The sequence below is a fragment of the Sylvia atricapilla genome, chromosome 1 (assembly GCF_009819655.1).
Source record: "Sylvia atricapilla isolate bSylAtr1 chromosome 1, bSylAtr1.pri, whole genome shotgun sequence".
NCBI classification, from domain to species: domain Eukaryota; kingdom Metazoa; phylum Chordata; class Aves; order Passeriformes; family Sylviidae; genus Sylvia; species Sylvia atricapilla.
Window position 1 is genome coordinate 50632087 of NC_089140.1, and position 23710 is coordinate 50655796.

A 23710-nucleotide genomic window follows, 5' to 3' on the forward strand; every position below is an offset into this window, starting at 1 on the left:
ATTAAAAAAGGAGGCAGCATATTTTTCAAGGACAAAATACTGTGTGTTCAAATGTATTTCTAACATCAAATACTAGCATTATACACTTAAATCAAGAACTTTACTTCTTTCAAAACATAATGATACTGTTCAAATAAAACTACTGAAACTACTGTGTACTTTTATGAAATGATACAGTGCAACTATGCTTTGCAGAACAAATTTCATACAAACTGCATTATGAAATGTACCACAGAGATAAATAATAGTTACACAGTCAAATAACAAACAATAGCAGGGAGAAAAAACCCTTCAGTTATGAGAGATGGAGAAGAATATATTCTACAAAATCTGAAAGGAAGATAGAGTCAGTAAGACATATAAAGGCATTTCTAGAAGGCAACAACAATAAAATGAAGGTTTCCAGAACAGCTAAAGTAAGACTGTAAAAATAAAGATACGCAAGGTAGCTACTATGTAAGCAGATGAAGGAGTGAGTTACAGACACAGAGTTAGTCATCATTTATTTTCTGCCATTTTCTGACTAGTGTTCATATGGCCAGTGAAACATTAGAAAGTTGAAACATGCTGACAACCACCAATGTAAAAGCATGAAAAATTGGCATGACAAGGCCAAATAAGTGCTGTCAATACTAAGCATGCAAAATAAATGTCAGGGGAGTTACTTGACTAAATGCCACATAGTTAACCTTTGATGCTAAGATTGATCTTGAGTGAAAATAAGAAACCACCAGAGCAAAGCTTGTATGCTGAAAAACTTGTTACTGTTTGTGGAGGTCCTGAATCAAAGGATCTTTTATTAATCAAAGGATTAATAAAAGAACAGACATTATAGCTTCTGGCCCCTTGAGCTTTACTTCAGATGAGTAAATTGATTACAATGGGCACCACACCATGCAGGAGAGATCTTATCATAGTATTAGTACAAAATATAATTTTAAAAGGTAACTAGACCTTTAGAGAGAATAAAGGTCAAAGACATATCAGTAAATTTTACAATGAACAGTGTTGAATCTGAGAAAGAAGTTTTTTGGGGTTTTTTTTGTTGAGTTAATGATTTTGAGAAGGTCAGTTTGTGTAACAGCACCAAGTTAGTGTCTGGCTGGAGTTTACTGAGCAACCACTGACCAACAGTCAGAACAAAGGTATACAGTATTGTAAAAACTCTAGAAATTGTGCTATTGAAAAGGCAGATCAACCCCTCGATACAGAAGAAAGAAGAGCACATATTGCCTTTCATGTTGAAGTGAAAAGAAACATTATAGGAATTGCATTTCTTCTTTCTCCCAAAATTCTCTGTAGGTTGGTATTCTTTTTACTAGAAAAGTGAAAAGATAGGTGAAAATAACAACTACCTTTGCTAAAACTGACAGTGAATTTCCAGCTTTCTTTTGCAGAATAGGAAGTTAATAGATAAGGTGTATCAAAGACTGTCCTTTTTCTTGTGTACAAATTGACTAGCACCGTCAGCTTTAAAATGTCTAGAAAACTTTTCAGTCTTTTAAATTTTAGGAATTTAATCTGGAAGGAATCCAGCCTTTAATAGAAATCCAGGACGGATAGGTATCATCCTTACACAAGAAGAAAACATCTTGAGTGAAAAAATTGGAAGCCCTTAAAAACTCTGAGGGTGAGTGAAATGCGCACTGAGAGTAAGACTGCACTGTTATTTGACTCATATCACTGGTGAATTGTTCTGTACTTATTTAGGACTAATTTCCCTTGTTTGCTTCTTCATTAACTGTCTGAAATGAAAAAAGAAAAGAACATTTTGCATGGTACTTCGATGTGGAATAAATCTTCCCTTTAGACTTTCCATATAATGCATTTAATGCAAGGGCTATTTAATGATTGAAACTTTGAAAATCAAACTGCATTATATTACATATTATGCACAAGTTCTGCTCAAAAACTCTGAAAACATTTCCCCTTCAATTACAGTAGAGTAAGCAGTAGTTAATCTATCAATCACAGTTGAGTCAATATTTCTGAATTGCATTTCACAATGTTGCCTTAGAGATGACCATGTAGGTCTGTGAGAAAATAAGGATGAGCAGATATAAGTAAACCAAACAAATCCTTCTACAAACCTGTTTGAATCAATCTCTGAACAATGATCTAAAAAAGCTAGCACTGATTATACAAAATCCATACAGAGTCATACAGATTAATCACAACAATCGCAATGTTGTGACATGAAAAATTGTAAGAAGGACCAATGAAAGCTTCTGCTTAGATTAAAAAAAAATCTGGCTGGTAGAATAATTATTTTTTTGACAAAATAGAAAGTTGAAGTCAAATTAACTGTTGCTCTGCATCACGTCTCTCTTAACAATGAGACTTATCAGAATGACAGAAAAATAGAGATGTTATTGGCAGAATGCATGGCAACAGATAAATGCAACAAATGTACTAGCAATAGTTACCTTTTCAAGAAATAATAATCAACAGTTTTCTTTTCAAGAAATAAGAATTCTATTTTTCCAAGGCAAAAAAATTATTTCCATAGGTCTGACATGCTTTAGAGAAATTACCCACTATTTTTTGTTATATCATGTCAGTTTGGTTTAAATTCCTGATCCAAGGGTCCTTGCAGGCAGTTTTAAAGGCTTTTGAATCCTAGGTACAGTTACAAACACATGATGTTTTTCACATTTAAGCACTGACTTATGTCATGGGATTAAAATCTCTTCTCCACTGCCCCCAGTGGAAAAGTGTTGTACTAATTGGCATTGGAACTGAGTGCTCCAAGTTGCTTACTCACCAGTATTGTTTCTAATAAGAAAAATTTATAAATTTAATAAGTATTCCACTGGAAAAAAACCACCAAAATATCTGCCAATGTAAAATGCATAGGCAAAATTTTTATGCTTTTTCTAGAAATCAGAAAGTAGACTATGATAGTTTATCTCCTTCACTTGACTTAAACCTGATAACAAACAAGCTGCATAGATTTCTTTGGCTTCTACTTTGGCATTTTTTAATAAATATGCCGAACTTTGAAAATTTGTGCGCAGTTAATACAGGGTACCTAGACTTAACAATGTTAAGCCCAGCTTACAGGCTGTGGGCAGAAACTGGCCTGAAAGATACTTGGGCAGGGCTTCGACATTCTCCTAAGCAATAATTAGGCAATTATCAAAAGACAACCAATTAATAGGGCCTGACCAGGCAGACATTTCTGTCTGGATATGTTCTCTGAGACAGAATCAAGCCTGTTTCTCCTACCACAGTCACCTGAGATGGAAAGGAGCACACGAGAAGCCTTGCATGTTACCCTGCTTCTTCTGCTGCTGGTCTGAATATTCATCACCAAAATGGGACCATCCACAGATAGGGGACACTCACTTGAACACATAAACACACATGGGAGGAATTCCAGAGGTGTTAAGCAACCAAACTGGCTTTGGTTTCATTGAGAATCTTCTAAGAAATAAATCTCTTGTTTTTATCTTTCATTACATACATTATTTAATATAGCTTTTTTGTCATAAAATGTCTGAATTTCCTAGTCTCTTGCAATACATAATGGCCAATTTTACTGATGATTCAGAATATTATCTTAACTAAAAACTTTAGAGCTCTGATGCAACAGCAAAAAAACCCATAGTCTAATAATAAAATAATAGAATTACAGAATAGCTTGGGTATATTTGGTATATATAGGAATAGGCATATTTCCATCTTTCTATTTTTATTACTGTTTTATAAAAAAGTTCCACAGAATGTAATCTTATTCCTCAAAATTGAGATTTTTTTTGTAAGAGAAATTGAAAGAACTAAGTGCCAGTAAAAATTTTGTAGCAAATATACAAGTATAGATTTGATATAAAATTCTGGAAGAAATGTTTTAGCTACAACTTTTTCCCTCTTTTTTTTTTTTTTTTTTTTTTTTTTAATACTTCACCACTAAAAGTATTAGAAATGGTAAATATAAACCATATTTATTTTATAGCTATAAATGAAGCATTGCACCATTAAGGATTCCTCTAAATTAACAGATCTTGTAAAAATAACTTTACTTTTGGGATCACTCAGGTAAGGCTCGGTCTTATGTTATTTTTATTTTTTTTTATATTATACAAGAAAAAATAGAACACATTTACTGCACAGATTAAGTATTTTACTTCTAGTGAAACCCAGTTCTCTTCATATCTCTTCTAATCTAGATCTCTATTCAATATTAATTTCCTTTCTGCATCCTCCTTTTTATAAACAGCTATATAATCTAATCCACTGGTGACATTTACAGGGAATGAAGAAAGACCTGTTTACTGAAACCTTATAGTTAGTTCATTTAAACTATCCTTACAGGAAGATATCAAGGATTAAGCAAGTAGCATCTGACACATATCCCTCCAAGGACTTTTGTTCTTTCCAATTTCTTAGATAAAATTTGGTTAGGTTTTAACTCGATTTCTCATCAAGAATTGCCACCTGCTTTTAATTTGATGCACAACAGAAATTTGCAGACTCACAAATACTAGAATGCATCATAAACTTTTTGTGCATTAGCTTTAAATCTATTCAACATAATGCAGGAAGGAAGATCAATTTAACTGGCAAGTAGGTCTGATGTGGAACTGAAGAGTCAGAGTTCAAATCCATGGTCAGCCTCAATGTTTATGTGTCATCCTGGTCAGCCGCCATGTGGCCCCAAAACTGCTTATGTGCCTACAGAGAAACTTATACAGAAAAACACCATCTGGCTGCTCCACCACCTAAAGTTTACATAACAATCAAGGGAAAAACTGAACCTCTCTTCACTCTTTTTACTGTCAAATCCTTTTGCATCCTCCAACTAATCATATCATGTGCTGGAGTACAATTACAAGGATTGTGCGTCAAGCTCTCCCCTCATTATGACATATATTTATGTTCTTATTTGAGATATTTCTAGGCCATAAAATTCTGCCTACATTCATCCCAATACCTAGCTCACTATTTTGTCTGTAGTTAGCCCCATTCTTCCATGCTTATGTCAGCTTATTTAGACTACAAAGAATTCAAGTCCCTCCCTCATGACTCCATGCCAGTCCCACAGGCAGAGAGAGCCACAAAGCTTAGGGAGCACTAGCACATGTAAATACTACAGAGAAACTAGGCTTTAACCTTTCTCTAGCTGTATTTTCTTTAAAGAAAGAGGTCATGAGAAACACAACAGAAATACTGGGATACTGAGGAATATAGTATTCCTGGCTAGAGAAAAGCATAAAACAAGTAAGGTAAACCTGTTCTGTTTAGTAGCAGAAATGTGTTAGCAGCAGAATTGGATTTGTTCACATTTATTTACTTTTAGGTGGCACTGTATTGTTCTGCAAAAGATCAGTGAAATCAATATCTGGGAAAAAATATGATATTGAACAGGAAATAACATCTGACTTGATGGATAGATAGTAATTTTTTTGAAAGAGTCTAATCACTAGCAAACACTCAATGCCAGCAGAAATACTGAAATGAGCATTTCTTTTTGAGAAAAGGAAGCTGGAGAGATTCAGGGACAATATTAAGCCTAATGCATATATCTAGAATTATTTCTGTTACTAATGATTTCCAATGATGGCATAGTAATCCTTTTTTTCATGTGTTGAAAAGCAACCTATAACTACTCCAAGACCCCTTCTAATCTATTAGACTTATAACTCTATTTCTTTAGGCTCTCAACATTATGAATATGCTGAGTGAGTTCAATATGCTTATTTTAAAATTATAATGATTTCTGAAGAAAAAAGAAATGGCATTTATTTTCTCCAGCAGGATCCATACAGTGAGGCAATTTCTGCTAAAAGTCAGGCTCCATCCACGAATAGATATATTTATTTGCAGCAGTGTTTTATGCAATATAAACTACTTATTCTGGGTAGTTTTTATTGCTTGCCTGCATGAACAAGAGATGGACTCTTCATTTTAGTAAGACAGACATTTGTTCAAAATTGCTACTACTAAAAGATATTGCCTGATTATGGTTGTTCTGTGGTTTAATTCTTTGTAACAAATCCAGTGGAAATTTTAGCAATCCAACAGAACTGGCTCTCCTCCAGATGCACGTACTTCTAATGAATGGGTTAAATTTACTCATAGCTTGTTACAATTTCAGAGCTGCAGCCATAAAACTGGTCATAATTATAATTGTACTGTACAGAAAGAAAATGCCTACAAGATTTTTTTTTCTAGTATCTGGAAAATATTTAGAGCGTATGCCATTATTACTTATTACAACATTATGTCATACATATCAAATATTAACATGCCCATTAATAATAGAACAGAATCAAATCTATTACAGTCAGTAGTAGACATTGTCTACTTGTTTGGACTATGATTGTCCATTTTTTTTACAAGGAAAAAAAGTAGAAGTATTGATATTAATATCTAAGACATCCAGAGTCAGTTAACAAATGCAAATGAGAGGATAATACTATTTTAGTCTTATTTAATAATTAGTAGTAATACAGACAGTTCCTGAAACTTCTTTGCAGTGGTTAAATTTTTCATAAACTTTAAAATTGAGACAACAATCTGGTTTCCTGTATTTTTGAGTATGAATGTACAGAGACAGTTTCATTAAGAATAGCAGCACTATTCATGCAGGAGAAGATGTCTTAATCACATAAAAATAAGCAATCTGCCTGATATGTTAACTTTTTCGGTTATGAACAGATAAGGAGTAATAAGTGATGAATAACTTGAGAGTCATCAAAGCAGTTTGATTTCAGAACTCAGTTGAGTAAACAGGGAGCTGGTTTCAACAGTTTTATTATGGGATCAGGTAAATATTTAGCATCTACTCTTGTGAGAGTATAAGTTTCATGTCCAAGAGAGAGCTTTGTGGATGTTTGCTCAGTGCTCTCATCTTCCCCACAGGAGAATGAGAATAAAATAATAATTATGTATGAATGTAATACAAGCTGCACTTTCTATCAAGTCCGCTGAGCAAACGAATGCATGTAAGAAAAAACAAGAAATTAATTTCCACACAAAGATTTTGCTCACGACTTTCATAAATTACAGACTACTCCATTTGATTAAGCTGTTCCTTTATTAGTTATGTTGTAGAAGACAGCAAAAAAGCACAAAGATTTTGCCAAAGCAACTTGTAACATTATTTAAATAATGTTTTAAAAGTTTGCTGCTATTATCAACTTTTCTTCAAATCCTTTCCCTGCTAAGCTCACCGGATTAGTAAACATTAACACACCAGTAAACTGGTATGTGCCTTGATGGTAGGAACCCCTGTAACTGTGGCCTCATCTTTTAAAAAAGGATGTTAAGTACCTTGATGCATCCCCAGAAGGGCAACAAAGATGGTGAGGGGACTGGAAGACAGAGAGCCAGAAAGATCCAGGGCACAAGTGGTGCCTTGGAGGTGCAATGCAGGCAGGAACAGAGCCACGGGGACCCAGAGGAGCCCTGACAAGGGCTGTGCTCAATGTCACAAGGACAAGAAGCAACCCATGGCAGCCACTTCTGGGTTCACCCTGGAAGTCTAGAAAGCTTCCTCCCACCAGATGAGAGGCACAATGGAAGCAGGTGATGCCTTAAGTTTTAGCTGTCATGATTTTCAGATTCTGTGCTGCCTCGGGGTGTAGTTCTGAGTCTCATATTAAGTGCTAGTAAGCTCTCTTTGCAGAGTAGGTAGACAAAACAAATCCTTTTCCTGCTGAAGACTGAGGACAATGAGTACAACTTTCAGGCCCAAAAGCATAAATAATGGTGGATTGAAGAAGGAAAACAAGAAGGATGATACTTCATAACCCAAAGCTGTAATTGGACAATTAAACCCCAATATGCAAATGGACCAAAACTTATAAAACTGTAAGACCTCATGATGGTCATAGTCCATTTGGTGACCATTTTAATTCCACCTTGAGCGTAGTCCTGGTCAGGCTCGTATCTTGTCCAAGCTGTATCCTTAAAGCCTTTTAATCAATGTCTACTTTATTCTCTAGCTCTGTCCAGTCTCTCTCTGTTTCAGGTCAGCCTTCCCAAAGCATCACAAGCATCTGGTCAAAATAGGGCAAAGGAGGCAATGGGCTGTGCTCAGTGCTGCAGAGGAAGGCAAAAGACACTGCATGGGACAAGAGGCTGCTCATCTTCATGGGGTATGAGCAGCAAGCAGCAACCTGGCCAAGAGTGCCCAGAGAAAACTTTAACATCACCTGCTTGATGTTGCAGAGGAAGGCAAAAACCTGCCAAGGGCCAGTGCCAGTCTTCCCTAGTGGGAAATTCCTTCCCAATCCCACAGCTATTCCCCAATGCCTGAACAATACAAGACCTGCCTCCTCATCCCACACACTGGGCATGCCTCCCAGGAGAAGCCTGACTTCTATTCTGCCCCACCTGGGGCCATGTTGACATCTTCCAAGAATGAGCAAATGCCCCTGGCCTGATCCATCTTGGGAGCAAGAATCCTTCCTGCACCTGGCAGGGCACCAGAGTGTGCTCCAAGCACTGGGATGACTTGCATCACCTCTGCACCTCTTTTCTTATGATTGCTACCCTCAACTCCACACAGAGTATGAGGACAGGGAGTTCTGGAGTGTTCCTTAAGGCATTCCCTTTGTTGCCGTGGAAGTGAAGCTGAAAAGATTTCAATTCCTCAGATGAGCTTTTAAGGGGACCTTGATGGGAGCTGGTTTTGTGGTGGAGCACCTCCAGAAGACCTGTCCAGACTCCAGTTCTCTTCCTTCAGCTTCAAATGATTCCACCAGCTCCTCAAGGACTTTTCTCTGATGTATTCAGGCTGGTTTCAGGCCAACTATGGCTGAAGGACAAGGGAGGATGCTCCTTTTATCCTCTTCCAGGGCACTGTGACTGTGGTGTTGCAGGATGGTGGCACTGTGCCACAAGGGTGATGAGGTCCTCCACTCAGAATTCCACTTGCAACAGCCTCATCCTCCATCCAGCATCCTTAGAGGAGGACCTTTGGAATGCTGGCCCCAAGGCAGTCCCTGTGCCAGGAGGCCCAGGGTTCTGTCCCTGTCCTTGCTGACTGTGCCCTGGGCAAAGCTGCTGGGTGACAATGACATATTCTCTGCTACTTGGCTCCCAAGAACAAACCCTGTGCTTTTACCTTTCCTTCAGGCTGTGGAGAAAAACAATCCTGCCGCTCAAAGGCTACCTCTAGTATCTGTCAAGTTATGCAGAACTCTGTATTACATATTCCTCCTCTTCCAAAGTATACCTAAATGTTCACTGACTTAGCTCTTGTAGCACAAACAAGTATTTTTCAAGATCAAATAATCCAATTTCTCAAGGAAATTATTTCAGCACCCCACATTTTTAAATAATCATCATCATCATCAAAAATATTAGTATTCCTTAGAGCTAAAATGAAAGATTTTTTCCCCTCTATGCAGAGCTTATATGGGACTAAATACAAGACAAAGAACAACTGAAGATATTCTCCGATTTCAAAATGTTTGGGCATCCAGCTACAAGATGATGTACAACCCACATAGTTATGTGAAAGTCTCATAAGAATATTACTGACAATTGTAACCTGTGTAATGTAGGATAAAGTGAAAAAAATCCACGTGGCAAAGGCAATAAAATACCATTCACACCATCTGCATCTCAAATTATTCCAACTTGTTTAAAGAGCTATTGATTGCACTATTACATTTTTTACCAGTGCTTTTTTTTTTAATGCTTCGATGATCTATATCTCTGTCTTATTCTGTCTTTCTGTTGTTGTCTTAGGGATTCTTGTTCTAACTAATGACAGCTGGAAGATCTAGCTAACTTCTTGATGATAGCAAAGTACTGCATAGGCTCAGTTAAATTTTGCAAGATATTAAAATATTTCCAGCTGCGTGCAAGGGGCAAGGTTTGTTGACACATGGAAAACCCCAGTTTATTCAATTTTGAATATTCCTAATACTTTCTTTTCCATGATTTTTACAATGTTCCCCCACATCCCCTTTTTTGAGAATGGAGACTTTTTCATAGCAAAAAAATTATTGCAGAAACAGAGATATACTTCAAAAAGAAAGCTAATTCAATTATTCCTATTTTGTGGTTAGTTCTGTAGAATTTGTAACCTCCTAGCTGTCTACTGATCTGTGTTAGCAATATGGCAGTTGTCTCCATGTACTCTAGTACATAATGGACAAATACCACAGTATTAAATGCCTTGTCATCTGAGGTGTAATCTTTGCCTACAAAGCCACCTTTCTGGAATGAGATGGATTATTATGTAAACATACTTGAATCTCTCTCATTGAAAGGCAGCTTTCACCTCAATTTATACATAAAAACTTTGTATGGTTACAAAGAGATGTGGGCAGAAGAAGAGGAGAGGCAGAAGGCACATGTAGGAAGTGCCTTCCAGCCATATGACCAGGAATATCTGCAGGCTGAAGTCATGCCATAGTTTCAGCCCTTCCCCAATCTGACATAACTTCCTTTTTGTGAATTTGAGTTGTAAAAAAATTCAACACAACGGGGGTTTTGCTTCCAGTCAGGGCATTTTTATATCATTTGTTCCTCATGCAGAACACTGCTGGATGATGTCTGTCTGTCTAACCACTGAACTGGCAGAGGGAGTGGAAAAGCAGCAAGGAAGGGCAGAATCCTAAAGCCTGTGTAAAGATCCAGAAATTAAGAACTTTAATACTATATGGCATGAGGATTTTTGACTCCAAAGAAACTGTGTCTTGCTGCCAGTTACATTGTGGCTATATTTATGTACCAATTAGCTCACTGTGTTCTGTTATTTAGATGAATTATTTCAAACTTTGATTGGCAATCAAAAATCAGTTAATAGAATTTGGCTGTATGGGATTAAAGCTGAATGCTGGCACTCTGTCATGGAGTGTATCCCCACAGCAGGTAAGTAATAATCACCCAGAAATGTTCTGCTGCACGTATCTGATTGCTTAAATTAATTTTTAATGTGAAATTATTCTCAAATACTGGCATCTAATTCATCTCACTGTGTTACAGAGAGGATCACACTGTTTACACATTCATAAAACACCAGAAATAACCACATGAAAATTTTTCATTTCCCCCTCCCCAATTTTTTTTACATGGAACACAGAAATTTTCATTAAAATTGGTTTCTGTGCTGCATAATCTCCAATGGCAGATTTGACATTATTTTGAAATCATTTTAGCATTCCCTCATTGTGATTTTGTGATTAAAATCCATAATTCTAGCCGTAATAAAGTCAGGAAAGCTTTGGAATTCTCCGAGACTGCCGGGATAAATTAGTTGTGAGTAATAATCCCTGTTCAATGTCCTGTGCTTAAATCAGAAAGTACAACAGTACCATCTGGACTGTAACAACGAGTCAGACTGTAAATGTTAAGTAAAGGAGGTGAAAAGGGACCTGTGCTGTCACAAGCAATGCAACATGTGGATCACTGTGACAATGCAACTACCACTGCTAATGCAATTATAGGTAATTAAGAGACAGAAAAAGGGATGATTATTTTTTTTTCTCAGTAGCATTTTAACTGCCTATAATAATACCTACCTGCATGAAATTATATGCATTTATACTATTTAACTACTGGTAAAAAGAGAATGTTCCTTAGCTTTGGTGTTCCCCTGTAATTAAATCTCAGCTTGCAATATTTGCAATAAAAAAATGCTCATGTGAGGAGGGGAAGACAAAATAAAAAGACATAGGTTCAACACTTGTATCTCCCAAGTACAAGCGTAATACTCTAACATCACTGCTCTTCTCATATTTTTCAAAACTGCTGGAAATAAAATGCAGAATTGCTTTTTCCATGTCAGGCCAGAGTTTAACTCAGCAGAACCTGGGACTTTGGAAGCAGTTAACCTCAGGCAGGTGCAACCTAAAAACTCAGCAAACCCTCAACAACTTTTGCTATGTTCTTGCTGAGAAAACTCTCCCCTCCTTACTAACCACTCTGGCTATTGGTGAAAAACGGCACCATTTACAACTTCACCTTTTGTCCCCTGAACCAAATGGCTGAAGCCTGCAGTAGGAATAATTCAGTGTGACAGCTTATCTTTTTGCCCCATGGGGGCCTTTTCTAAAGTGTGGCTATGAAAGCAATTTCCATGTTGATGATAATGACTGAAGCCTTTATGATTCAGATCCAAACTAGCTTAAAAAAGCAGGAGGATCTCCCTATGGCAAGCCACAAGTATCTTCTTCTTTCAAAGGAAGTGAAATTGAGTTAATATATAGCACACATGGTACTTGGACTCTTTAAAAGAAAGCCACATAAAAATGTTATATATAATGGCTTATCATAGCAGAAATACTTGTAAATTCTTGTTTGCCAATGTTAATAAGACAGCCTTGGAAATCCAGTCAGATCTAAATCTTGGCATTGTCACCTCTCAGCCAAAGTGTTTGTTCTGAAGTGCAAAGTAATGAGAAATAAACTTGGTCATGGGAAAACAACACTCTTGATTACATCTCAATCATTGAAAAGAACAAAGCCAACCCTAAGAAACTTCTTTGGATACTACTGTAATTTCCGGTGACTATACAACTGCTACTCTGCTTGCAACACAATCTTTCTGAGCTTAAAAAGCATAAATGTAAGACACACAGTTTTAACTTTTATGAGGATGATACCAGTGCCCAAGGTGGTAGAAGAAGGAAACAGACTGAGAATATATTAATGTTATATAAGTATAATATAATAGATAATATTATATATATATTATAATAGATAATAGATAAAGAAACTATAAATACATACATATGTAAGCATAAATAACACACTGTTATTTATGCCAAACTGTTATGAATACAGATGTAAGTATATATAATACACCTAATATGTAATATGCAAAAATATAGAAATCATCATAGTATTTTCGTATAATAAAATACCACAATATATAACTTTGATGTGGAATTATATGAAATATTTGGATGTATATTATGCATTATAAAAAGAAATTGCTTCTAAATAGTAACCTCTATGAGAAGCTAACTTCCAAAATAAGCTGCTCAATGTATAGGAAGCATTAAGTCTTGCATTTCATAGATGTATCACAAAGCTTTGATACGAATTAACTTACATTGTAAGTTACTTGTAATTACATCGTAATATATTTAAAACCTTAATTCTGATTAACTTCACCATAATAATGGATCTTTTTCTAATAGAACCTGGCATAAATGTGTTCAATCATTGAAATCAATACAAATTGTTGTATAAGCTTAAATGTATCCATTGGAGGAAAAGCAGAGACTTAATTAGCTGTATCGTCATGTCCTTTCTTTCAAGTCAGTTTACATTTCCTAAGCCAAAAATTCAAAATAAAACGAAGTAATTCAAACTGACAAATACTGACCATGGAAATTCTTTTTAATTTCAGATATGTGTGAGGAGACAGAGCAAGCTTCATTGCTACAACACCAGCTTGTCACATGCTCTTTTCATTATGACTTCAATCTTCAACAGAATCAATATAAATTGAGAGAGCAACTCACTGGTACACTGCAAATCACATCCTTTAACGCTGAGGCCACTGCAGTAGTATACTGGCTCTGGCTGGGGTGGAGTCACTAAATTAATCTTCTTCCCAGCAGTGCATGGGTGTTGTGTTTCCCAGATGTGCCTAAAGCACACTGGTACCAGACCACTCTTGGTTGCTGCTTGACAGTGCTTGGGCAGCAGCATCCAAGGCTGCTCTCCACACCCTTCCCCTTAAAGGCCAGGATGACGGGCTGGGTAAGAGGCAAGATAACCTGGGATAGCTGACCCAAATTGAGACTTTGGAAGCAGGGATTTGGAAGCAGTTTCCTGTGGAAAATCCCATACTGTACATGCCCAGCAATAAAACCTCAGAATGGAAGAGGACAGAAGTATGTTTAGTGTTATGGAGTTTCTCTTCCACAACAACCACTACACGTGTTGAGATGAGGCTCTGCTTTCCAGGGAACAGCAGAACATTTGCTTGCTGATGCAAAGCAGTGAAAAGATTTCTCTTTTTGCTTTGCTTACATGTGCAATTTTTTTCTTTTCTTATTAAATTGTCTTTTTAATATATCAGTCTTTTTGCCTCTCTTCTGTTTTTCTTCCCATCTCTCAGGACAAGGAAGAGAGCTAAAGGTAGAGTGGGTGTTTGGCAGCTGGCCATGGTCAACCTACCATAACTCATTTAGTGCAAATGAATGTCTACACTTCAGGAAGAGAAGGTATTTTGCAAGACAAATATATATTTTGTTTTTTTTCAACAGTAGCACTTATCTCTGAGAGTCTCTTAAAATGAAGTAGGAAATTAAAAGAACACATTCTTTAGCACAGCTATGCAGATTTTTGCTGATGATATCCAAAACCACTGAGCCAGCAGATCCTATCCTTGGAGATATACGAAGCTCAGCTTGTATTGAGTAACCTGATGTAGCTTTGAAGTTGTCCCTGCTTTTAGAGGGTGACATGAACTCTGGTAGTTGGCTATTACCTGATTTTTTCCAGGGTTCTCTGATCTAGTACTCCTTTCTCCTTTCAGAGCCAGTATTTGAAAAATTTTCAGCTTTCCAGAAGGCTTGCAATAGCTTTAATGTAAGATAATTCTCATGATAAGCCAAGCCACCTGCATTCAGAAGTTGGGCTACTTGTTCTTTCTGGTCTTTCCTGGTATTTTTCTTTACCAGGTCTTTCCTGGTATTTTCTTTTTTTTGTCAACAAAGAAACCATTATTCGTAAGCAACAAAAATGAATACAGGTAAGAGATTGAAAAGATAGTGCCAAAAGCAAAAGGCTGCCCTAATTCTCAATTACTCTTCCCACAATGGAAAAATACAAACCCAGTAAACATTAATTAAGTTCGACCATTTATTGCATTCACTGGTGTGCAAGCATGCTGACCTGCTTGAGTTCTCTGAGGAACACAGGGAAGCCAGAAGGGGCTGAACCCAGCAGCCACAACTTCTAGTTGTAAAAAGGTCTCCATAACAGTTATCTAAGAAGCAGACAAAATGAGTGAGGAGTTTCCTCTATTCAAGGCAGCCATATTATTGACATATAGGCTGAGCCTGACTTGCAAGAACTTTTCACCTCCTCCTCTGCTGATGAGTGGAGAGATTTGAGAGTTTCTTTGCACTGCAGCCTGCACAGTCTACAATTTAAAGCCATCATCTCCAACCCTCCACCTAAGAAGGGTTCCCACTGCTAAAAAGGTATGGCCATCTTAACATGATCACTGGCATTGTCAGGATCACCTTTTCTAGATCACTGTCTATTTTCAGAATATGAAGGACAGGTCAGTGTACCAAAATATGGGTGTCAATACCAGAGTATTGACAGCTTACCTGTCAATAATGGCACACATGTCAATGGTGACATTGGCAAAGCTTCCCAGCTCGCCTTGCTCCACTGCATGCAAATCCACCAGCTGATCATCCACATGGATGCTCTGCATGCACCCTTGAAAAGAATGCTCAAACATCGAGTGATCCGAGTCATTCATCTGTACAGGAAACCCTGCAGAGAAGCAAAGTAAAGAGCATTATCAACCTCATCTAATGACTTAAGCCAGGATCTTTTCAAAGGAAAAGAAACACAGGTTTCCTGGATGAGGGTGGAAAAAGGGCAATGTGGTAAGGAAATATTAAATAAAATAAATATCAACAAAGTTATTAAATTAAAACCCATATTATTAAAGTAATTGTCAGCTACCTAAAAGAATTTATACAGTACAGCTGATGATTCGTTATTTTTTTGTCTAAAGGATAGAAGTTTCTGCTACCTTCTCCTTGAGTCCTCTCTGCTGCTGCTTCTCATTCCTTCTTTCTCATACAAATATTCTTAGAGTAGGAAAAAGATGTATCTCCTTGCTATATTTTAGAACTCACATTCGAATTTCTCTGATTTTTCTGACTAAAAATGCAGCCTTGAGGGGAATTTCCAGTTCAGCCTTGTCTAGAACTAGGTTTCCAGTCTTTGTTACTTTGTCTTTTTTTTTCATGGGCAAAGAATACTTGTGCTGAAATCTTTCTGTAAACTTGAAAATAGTCCTAAAATCTAATTTCCTGGATCACTTCTGAGGAATCCAAGGACATTCTTCAGCATTTTCAGTTTTGTTCTGAATACATTCATTTTCTTGTGTGTTTGAAGGTGGTTTACAAGAGATGAGAATGACTTAGTCTTGCTCAAGCTAAAAGGCAGAGAGACAGAGCATGTTTGTATGCAATTGTTTAACTGCATGCCCTTCAGAAGTGAATGTGTCAATTTACTTGAGAAAAATGTCCTTGATAAGACAGTGGAGAGACTCATTCACTACTTATAAATCTTTAACAATGTAGTCCCTGAAAAAGACAGAATCCATTTAAGATAGGAGCAAGAAGGAAGGGGGGGTGGGGGATGACAGTTTATTGAAAAGAAAAGAAGGTAAAGCAGGTAGAAATCCTGAAAAATTCATAATGGTGTTGCAAGTTTCAGCTAGGTAGATGGCCAGCCATGCAATACTTGTCTGACAAGGGTAAAATATCACATTTAAAATAACACATTTGCTGTGGTGGCTAAGACAGATTTTACAGCTCCCATTACTTCTCCCACTTTTTTATCCACCTTGTCAATCTCCAATGCCTTATGGTCTCTTCAATAGCATTTGTGGAGACAGGAGAATAAAAGTTTATCAAACTGACATTATTTGAACAGAAAAAAAGTGATGAACATAATTTTAAATTTTGTTCCTGTATACAGTTTTTCACGTGCCACATAAATAGTTGAATTGGCTGAAAAAGAAGGCAACAAGTATAGAGACAAGTAACAGGCACTTGAGGTCAGATGATGACTAATACTGCACCTATTACCAAAAAAACCCCACAACTCATTACATATAAGTCCTTGCCAAAATCTAATTAAGATACATTTTAACTAAAAGGCTTTTGCCTAAGAGATTTCATATCATCATTAATACTTTTTAAATTTTTCTAAAGTGATCCCTCCCACTGGCTAAATTTACTTTTGGAGGTTCTAAATTTCCTGACTCATTTCAGTAGGCACTCACTTCACAGATCACCGGTGGTGGCACAGAATTAATCAAGGATGCTGTAGTAATTAACCTGGGACAATGCTAAAAGTTAGTTCTGGCAGATATCTCAGGAAACTGGGTTTGCCTTGAGGTTGTAGCACCTCTGGACTAAAATCATGACACTATTACATGGAGCCATAAATGCTGTGAGACACATACATAACCACATCACACTAACACCTTAGATGTAGAAGGAAAAGCTCTTTGGGGATCCCCCAAATACCTAACTAGTGCATAATAACCTCATCAGATCAAATGCCATCCCCCAAAAAACCCCAACCAACCAACCAATCAAAAAAAGTGCTAATCATGGACTATAGGAATTGTTATTTTGGACAGGCAGAAAAATCAAGCTGTAGGGACATAACCTATATTGTCCTCCCAGTATGGCATTGACTAGTGACTTACTTGATGAAAATAAGACAGGGCTTTCAGAAACCTGCCTCCTACTTTTTAAAAGTTATTTTTACTAGTGACTGATTAAATTGATTTATGTGAGGCTTTACAGCCAACAGGAGTGAGAGAAAAAAGTGCAAGTTAGTTCTGTGTTGTTTGGTGGATGTAAGCCAAGTATTTGCATGGTCTTACCAGGCACTTTCCCCAGTTATATTTAAACAGCTTATGCTTTAAATATATTTTCTGTTTTTAAACTGTCATTGAACCCTAGAATTCCTCCCAAGCAGGAATGCCCCAAATAACACAAAGCATATTTTCATTTACATCTTTAGTGCAGTATCAGAGCTGGGCAAGAAACCTGCATATCACATTCAGGTTCAGAGCAGTTCCATAATTCCTTTGTTTTAAGTATTAAATTCAAGTTTTTCAGCACTAGGGTAGACAGTGATATTATTTTAAACCCTTCAAAGCCAAGGAAATTATGCAGATATATCTGAATATAATGAAAGATTATCCACCATCCTACAAACAATAACTGAAAAATAAGATCAAAACCGAGAGCCACAATTCACTGTTCACATCAGAAAGAGTGTGAACCAAATATCTAAGTTACAAATGTATTCCTTGATTCAACAATTTGAGCCCATTCCAGAACTGACTGCAGAGGTATTTCAATATGTGATTCTCAGCCTCACTGCATCTGAAGTAGGCACTTTGTTAGTGCACAGCTATTATTGCTCTCTAACACATTCTGATTTGCTACAGGTTGAACCTGCACACAAAAAAGCAGCAGCTGTGTCCCTCAGCCTCAGTGGAGATCCCATGTCCTTGAGTTTACTGGCTGGAGCAGGAGGGAGTTGTGGGATGGAGTGGCTGGAGTGGCAGCTGCTCCTCCCCTAACTACATAAATCAAGCTTTTCTCCATTATCCCAGAGAATGGTGTACACTGAGTGTCAATCAATTTAGGATTCTGAATGTTTCTGTATCTATCAATGGATCAAAACTATAGTTTTCCCATGAAAATATCTTTGTTTGCCTGTCTTGTTGCTTTTCCCTTTGCTGTTTCTAGTCATTTAAGAAACTGGAAGAGATAGGAGTTTTATGCCCTAGTACAGCACATTTCATAATATGTCTGTGGGGCTGACTGAGTGTCAAAGCATTTCAGTCTAACGGGTAGTTATGCTAAGAGGAAATTTCAAAAAACAATTCCCACTCCACAGGGAATAGAACAGGTTTTTTCAACCATGTGCTTCTCACAAAGAAAAGAAGAAAAGCAGCTAGATAAGCCTTACCCACATTGTTTTTTAACTATCGGGTATACAGTCTAATGTCCATTAATTTTGGTGAGACCTGGACATTTAAGTCTGTTCTGAGGCAAGAATCATTTGGGACAAAGCTTCTGCCTCAAATGTAAACATCAAAATGACCTAGTACCTTGTGGTTTTAATTCAATATACAAAACAATACCTTCCCCTTCCAGATTCCCATTATTGAGACATGATTCACTTTCTCATCCTTCCCACAGTGGATGAAATTTTAAATAAATGAAGTTCTCTAACTAGAGCTGACAGTAATGCTGACACCAGGAAGGCTAAGGAATGGATGAACAATTTGGACAGCACTTCATTGATCTTCTCGTTGACCAGAAACTATGTACATTTTTTAAATGCACATAAAATTCAGTTTGCACAGTCCAAAGCAATGTTCATGCTTATGCCTACAAACACAGGTCTAAGTCAGGTAGACTCCATTATCCTGCAATCTCTGATGTAAAGCGTCTGTACATTACCTTTTTCTTTTTCATGTTTAAAGACCATAAAGAAAGGGATTATATCTCAAAAGTCAGACATGGATTAAATCTGAATTTGCCAATGTTCAAGAAAAACTGTTTGCAGGACTTCATTCTGATGTACTAAACACAGAACAGCCAAATTATAGATTCAGCTCCTGATTTTAGTTCAAACTTTTAAGAAAAATCAGAAAAGCTAGAATTTAAATTAATGTGCTTTTTTTGTTAAAAATCACTATAATATAATAAAAAATGAATTAAATAAACTATAATAAATACAATAAAACACCTATGGAATTAAAAACATATCCTTTTCCAGTGTCAAGATCTATTATGTCTCTTTTTAGATCAGGTGAGTAAGGTTCTACCAAAGGCACTCTAAAAAAGGAAGCTGAAGGAAGATTACATTCAGGTTCATGTTATAACATCAGAAGAATGCATATGTGCACTACTTATTTCTGAGATCTGACCTAAGAATGAAGTATCGCACTAGATTCTGGATGTACAATCAGAGATTATTTTGTTCCCCTATATTAAACACTCAGATTTCCTTTGAAATGAGTGCAAATTCTATTGTAACAAGAAGTCAGTTTTTCTTTATGGTATGATAGGTTTTTTTTGTTTGTTTGTTTGTTTGTTTGTTTGTTTGTTTCCTTTTATGTTATTTCTAAGTTAATGATGGGCCAACGACTGTATACAGGTGATACTTGATATTTGAATTCTTCAGTACTGTAAATACACTTAACTAAAAAAATATAGTAACTTGTATCTTTGATATCTAACCAGTAATTCATATTTTCTTCAACAAGTTGCATGGGTAACTGGAGGAGAATCAATTAAAAAACTCACTGATTTCAAGTTTTTTTTGTTTTTTTTTTTTTGGGGGGGGGGCGGGAGGTAGGGTTTTCAAGTATATGCCCAGGACTCCTGCTATGTAGAATGAGAGAAAGAAAACAAAGCTCTTTATCTGTCAGGATAAATAGCAGCACAGTCTCACTGAACAGTTAGTAGTCAAATTTTGTATAGGTATCAAATAGATATATATAAGATGTTATTCTGAACCCAGAGGACAAAACTCAAATTCAGTGCCTAATAATACTGAGATTGAAGACAGAGCTGATGTTTCAAATGTTAATGAATAGGAAAAGACACTGAAAGAAAAATTTGATCCACCTCCCTATCCAGATTCACTGTGTTATTTTATCCTTATTTCAGTCAGACTAGAATGGAGCCCTAAGTATCAAGTGGAAGACAGGCAGCAACTTTGGAAAACTAGAAGATTCCTGCCCCAAGAACATGAAATTAAAAAAAAAAAAATAAAATAATTGCAGAGGGGATGAACAGCATGAATTAAAATTGAATATTTTTTTCAATATCTACATTTCTGTAAAGATTTTTTTTAAATTGTAGTAGTCTTTCTGGACTAGGAAATATGAGGACTGAGGATGGAGTTTGCAAAGACATTTGCATCCCACATTTAGCAATCGTAAGAACTGTTCTGATAATCATAGAATTATATAATTAAAGATGAAAATAAACATTACTAGCATCTTTCAACTTGGTGTAATGTAGAAAGACAAACAAGAATAGGGACTGCAATTTGTATCTGTGTGTTAGAAAGTCACCAACTTCTTGAAAAAGCCATTTTCTAATAAATTGATCTTTATTTTGCCGTCATTATTTAGCTTATGGAAATACAGAGGTACCTAAGAAACCCAAATGTGCCTCTATACACAGAGAAAAACAGAATTTACTAAAGCTAGAGTTTAGAACAAGAAGATGATGTGCTTCTAGCACTCCTGGGGCACACATGAGCCGCTTGATAAAAACCAGCTAGCATTATGAAATCTCTGGTGGACTACCCAGAATCTTCTCTGTACACATCATTTGTAATATGATGAAAAAGTTTAACTTGATCTCGCAAGCCTTGGCAGCACTCTCTACCAGTGGTGTGATTCCTGATTTTTTGTCTTGGAAATCTGCTCCTCAGCCATACCTCTCTAAGAATATTTTGTCACCAGTTTTCTGCTTATTAATTGAAGCCAGTTCTGGAGAAGCATTGAGATTTTGGAGAGATTTTGGAGTCTTTTTCTACTCCTTAACTCCCAGCTATATTTCCTTTGGTATATTAAAACTGATTCAGCACCTGCAAATTCTTGATAGACAGATATTTTAAAAACAAGCCTCTAAAATCTCTTTACTTGAGGTACGAAGAATATCAATACACCACTACAGATTTCCTTTATTGAGTGCCAGAGAAAATCTTGGGTTATGTGACCAAGCCATAGATACAGGTCATGTAGAGTATAATAGGTTATCTGAACACATAATTACACTTGTATTGTTTATAAGTGGTCATTGAAGAAAGAAACAGGAAGAAAAAGTCCGAAAGATACTCAGATGATAAGAGCTGAGAAACCACCTGTGAACAGATTATCTCCAAGCCACAACACAACTTGCACAAACACTATTTTACAAGATATTAAAAGCCTAGGATGACAGCACAACAAAACAAAACAAAACAAAACAAAACAACAACAACAAAAAACTCACCAAAGTGTAGGAATACAATTTCAAAAGCACTGACAAAAGCATAAGAAAAAAAGCCAAGCATACTGTCTTTGGTAGCAAACAAGAAAATTGCTGATAGTAACAAGGGAAGGGTAAGACTACAGTATAATTTTCTCTTTTACCAGCTTTGTTGATTCTGTGCTTCTGTCAGATTGTTATGGACCTTAGTGTGAACAGCAGTGGACTTCTTAAAAACTGTTTTGAGACACTTTTCAAAATGGCTGGCCACAGAATTCAAAGTATACAAATATGTTTGGAGTTTCTGAGTGCCATTGGGAAATGGCAGGTTTGTAACACAGGTTTGCAACCTCGGTTTGCATTGTGATGGTACCAGTTCAGTTTGAAATGAAATGCTGTGGGTACTGGGGTACATCTCACCTTTAATTCTGATATCTCTTTCCTTTCCCTTTTTTTTTTTCCATGCCAAATGAACTCGTTTATTTCTAGCCTCAGTTAACTACAAATTTAATACCTCTCCTATTTTCAAAATCGTTTCCTGCAAAATGCACAAACCATAAAATTCCCCAATAAAGAGATTATCTGGAAGAATGTACCCAAGCACAGGTCTGTTCCCAGATCACATAGAAACTGGACTACAAGTTAAAAAAATCCATGTGCTATACTGTTACTGGGATCAAATCTTAATAATTTAGCAGTACACAAGCATGATTTTCATAAACAAGAAATTATTTCAGTCTTAATAAATACCCAAAGACATCCTAAATTGCTGTTTGTTTAAGTGGGCAAACTTCATATGCTATTTCAAATAATACTTAAATCGAAAAGAAATATTTTCTGATAAATCAGAAAGACTTCTGTATTCAGAAAAACCCCTACGTATTAGTGTACTCAGATAAAAATATTTAATGGAAAAAGACCTGTTGCATATCAAGTATGATAATAGCCTATTTGAAAATTGCTGCTGAAGACTTTGCTTTTCTCAGAGCCATAGACCTGGCATACCCAAACATACACCAATAGTCACCAAAATATTCAAGATGAACCACTGTTCGGTGGTGGATGAGAACAAATAATATTATTGCATGAGACCAGTTTTAATGATTTTGTGTTACATGTGGAGAAGATGAGCCTATCTCTCTCAGCTCCATGACTGTGTGAAATTTAATGACTTCTCCCTCTTTATGATTGTCTCTGAAGTTTTTCTGATTTTCTGTATGTTGGATGAAAGCAAACTTTTGCCCAGATATTTGAGAGTTAAAACAAAGAATTCTTGTCTAATGAGGAAAGAAAAACCCCCTAAATATTACTATCATATTATGGTAGCATCTAGAAATGGGGGCATTAAAGTAAACAATTAGGTAAAATAGTGTCAAAAATACACATAGGTGTTAAAATTGATACTTGTTCAAATCACAACAGAAATAAATCAGGTATTATCTATTCAATGAACAGATAATTTTCCAGCTTTTTTTTTACTTGCTGTTCTACGTCCCTTGTCTTGAGGTTTTTTTTCTTTTACTCCAGAAACCACTTGATTTTTCCTGTTGTTAAATACTTCTAATTCCTGCCTACTTCAATGGAGCTTGAGAGTAGTCAGCCACTAAGGATATAAATAAAGAGTTCTCAGAAAAAGTAGAATGAAAACACAAACAACTAACTTAAAATGAAAGAGAAAATTTAACATATCCTTAGAAAATGTCAGTGACGAAAATAAATGAGGGCACTGGGATTGTAATAAAGTTAATATAAATAACACCATAAAGTGGGAAACAAATGAAAAACAGCCCATAATGTTTGAAAAAATTAACTTTCTATGAGGTATTTAAACACAGCTTTATGCTCTTAGTACAAAGCCAATTCTGTTTCCTGCCAGAGTAACATTTAAATAAATTAATAAAACATTTTTTATATCATCTGAAAAATTAAAAACAACAAAAATGTCTTCTGTTGTTCTAAGATGAAGGTTTTATTGCCTTTATATGTCAGTTTCCATTAATAAAAATGCTGTGCGT

General features: G+C 36.2%; 1 protein-coding gene across 1 annotated transcript in view; it reads right to left on the reverse strand.

Moving 5' to 3' along the window:
* LOC136367952 (contactin-associated protein-like 2) overlaps positions 1–23710 on the reverse strand; it is a 149724-nt gene that overhangs the window by 79719 nt on the left and 46295 nt on the right. Inside the window, exon 3 of the mRNA XM_066330252.1 lies at positions 15258–15429. Coding sequence (XP_066186349.1) covers positions 15258–15429 — 172 coding nt within the window. The remainder of the gene's footprint in view (positions 1–15257; positions 15430–23710) is intronic.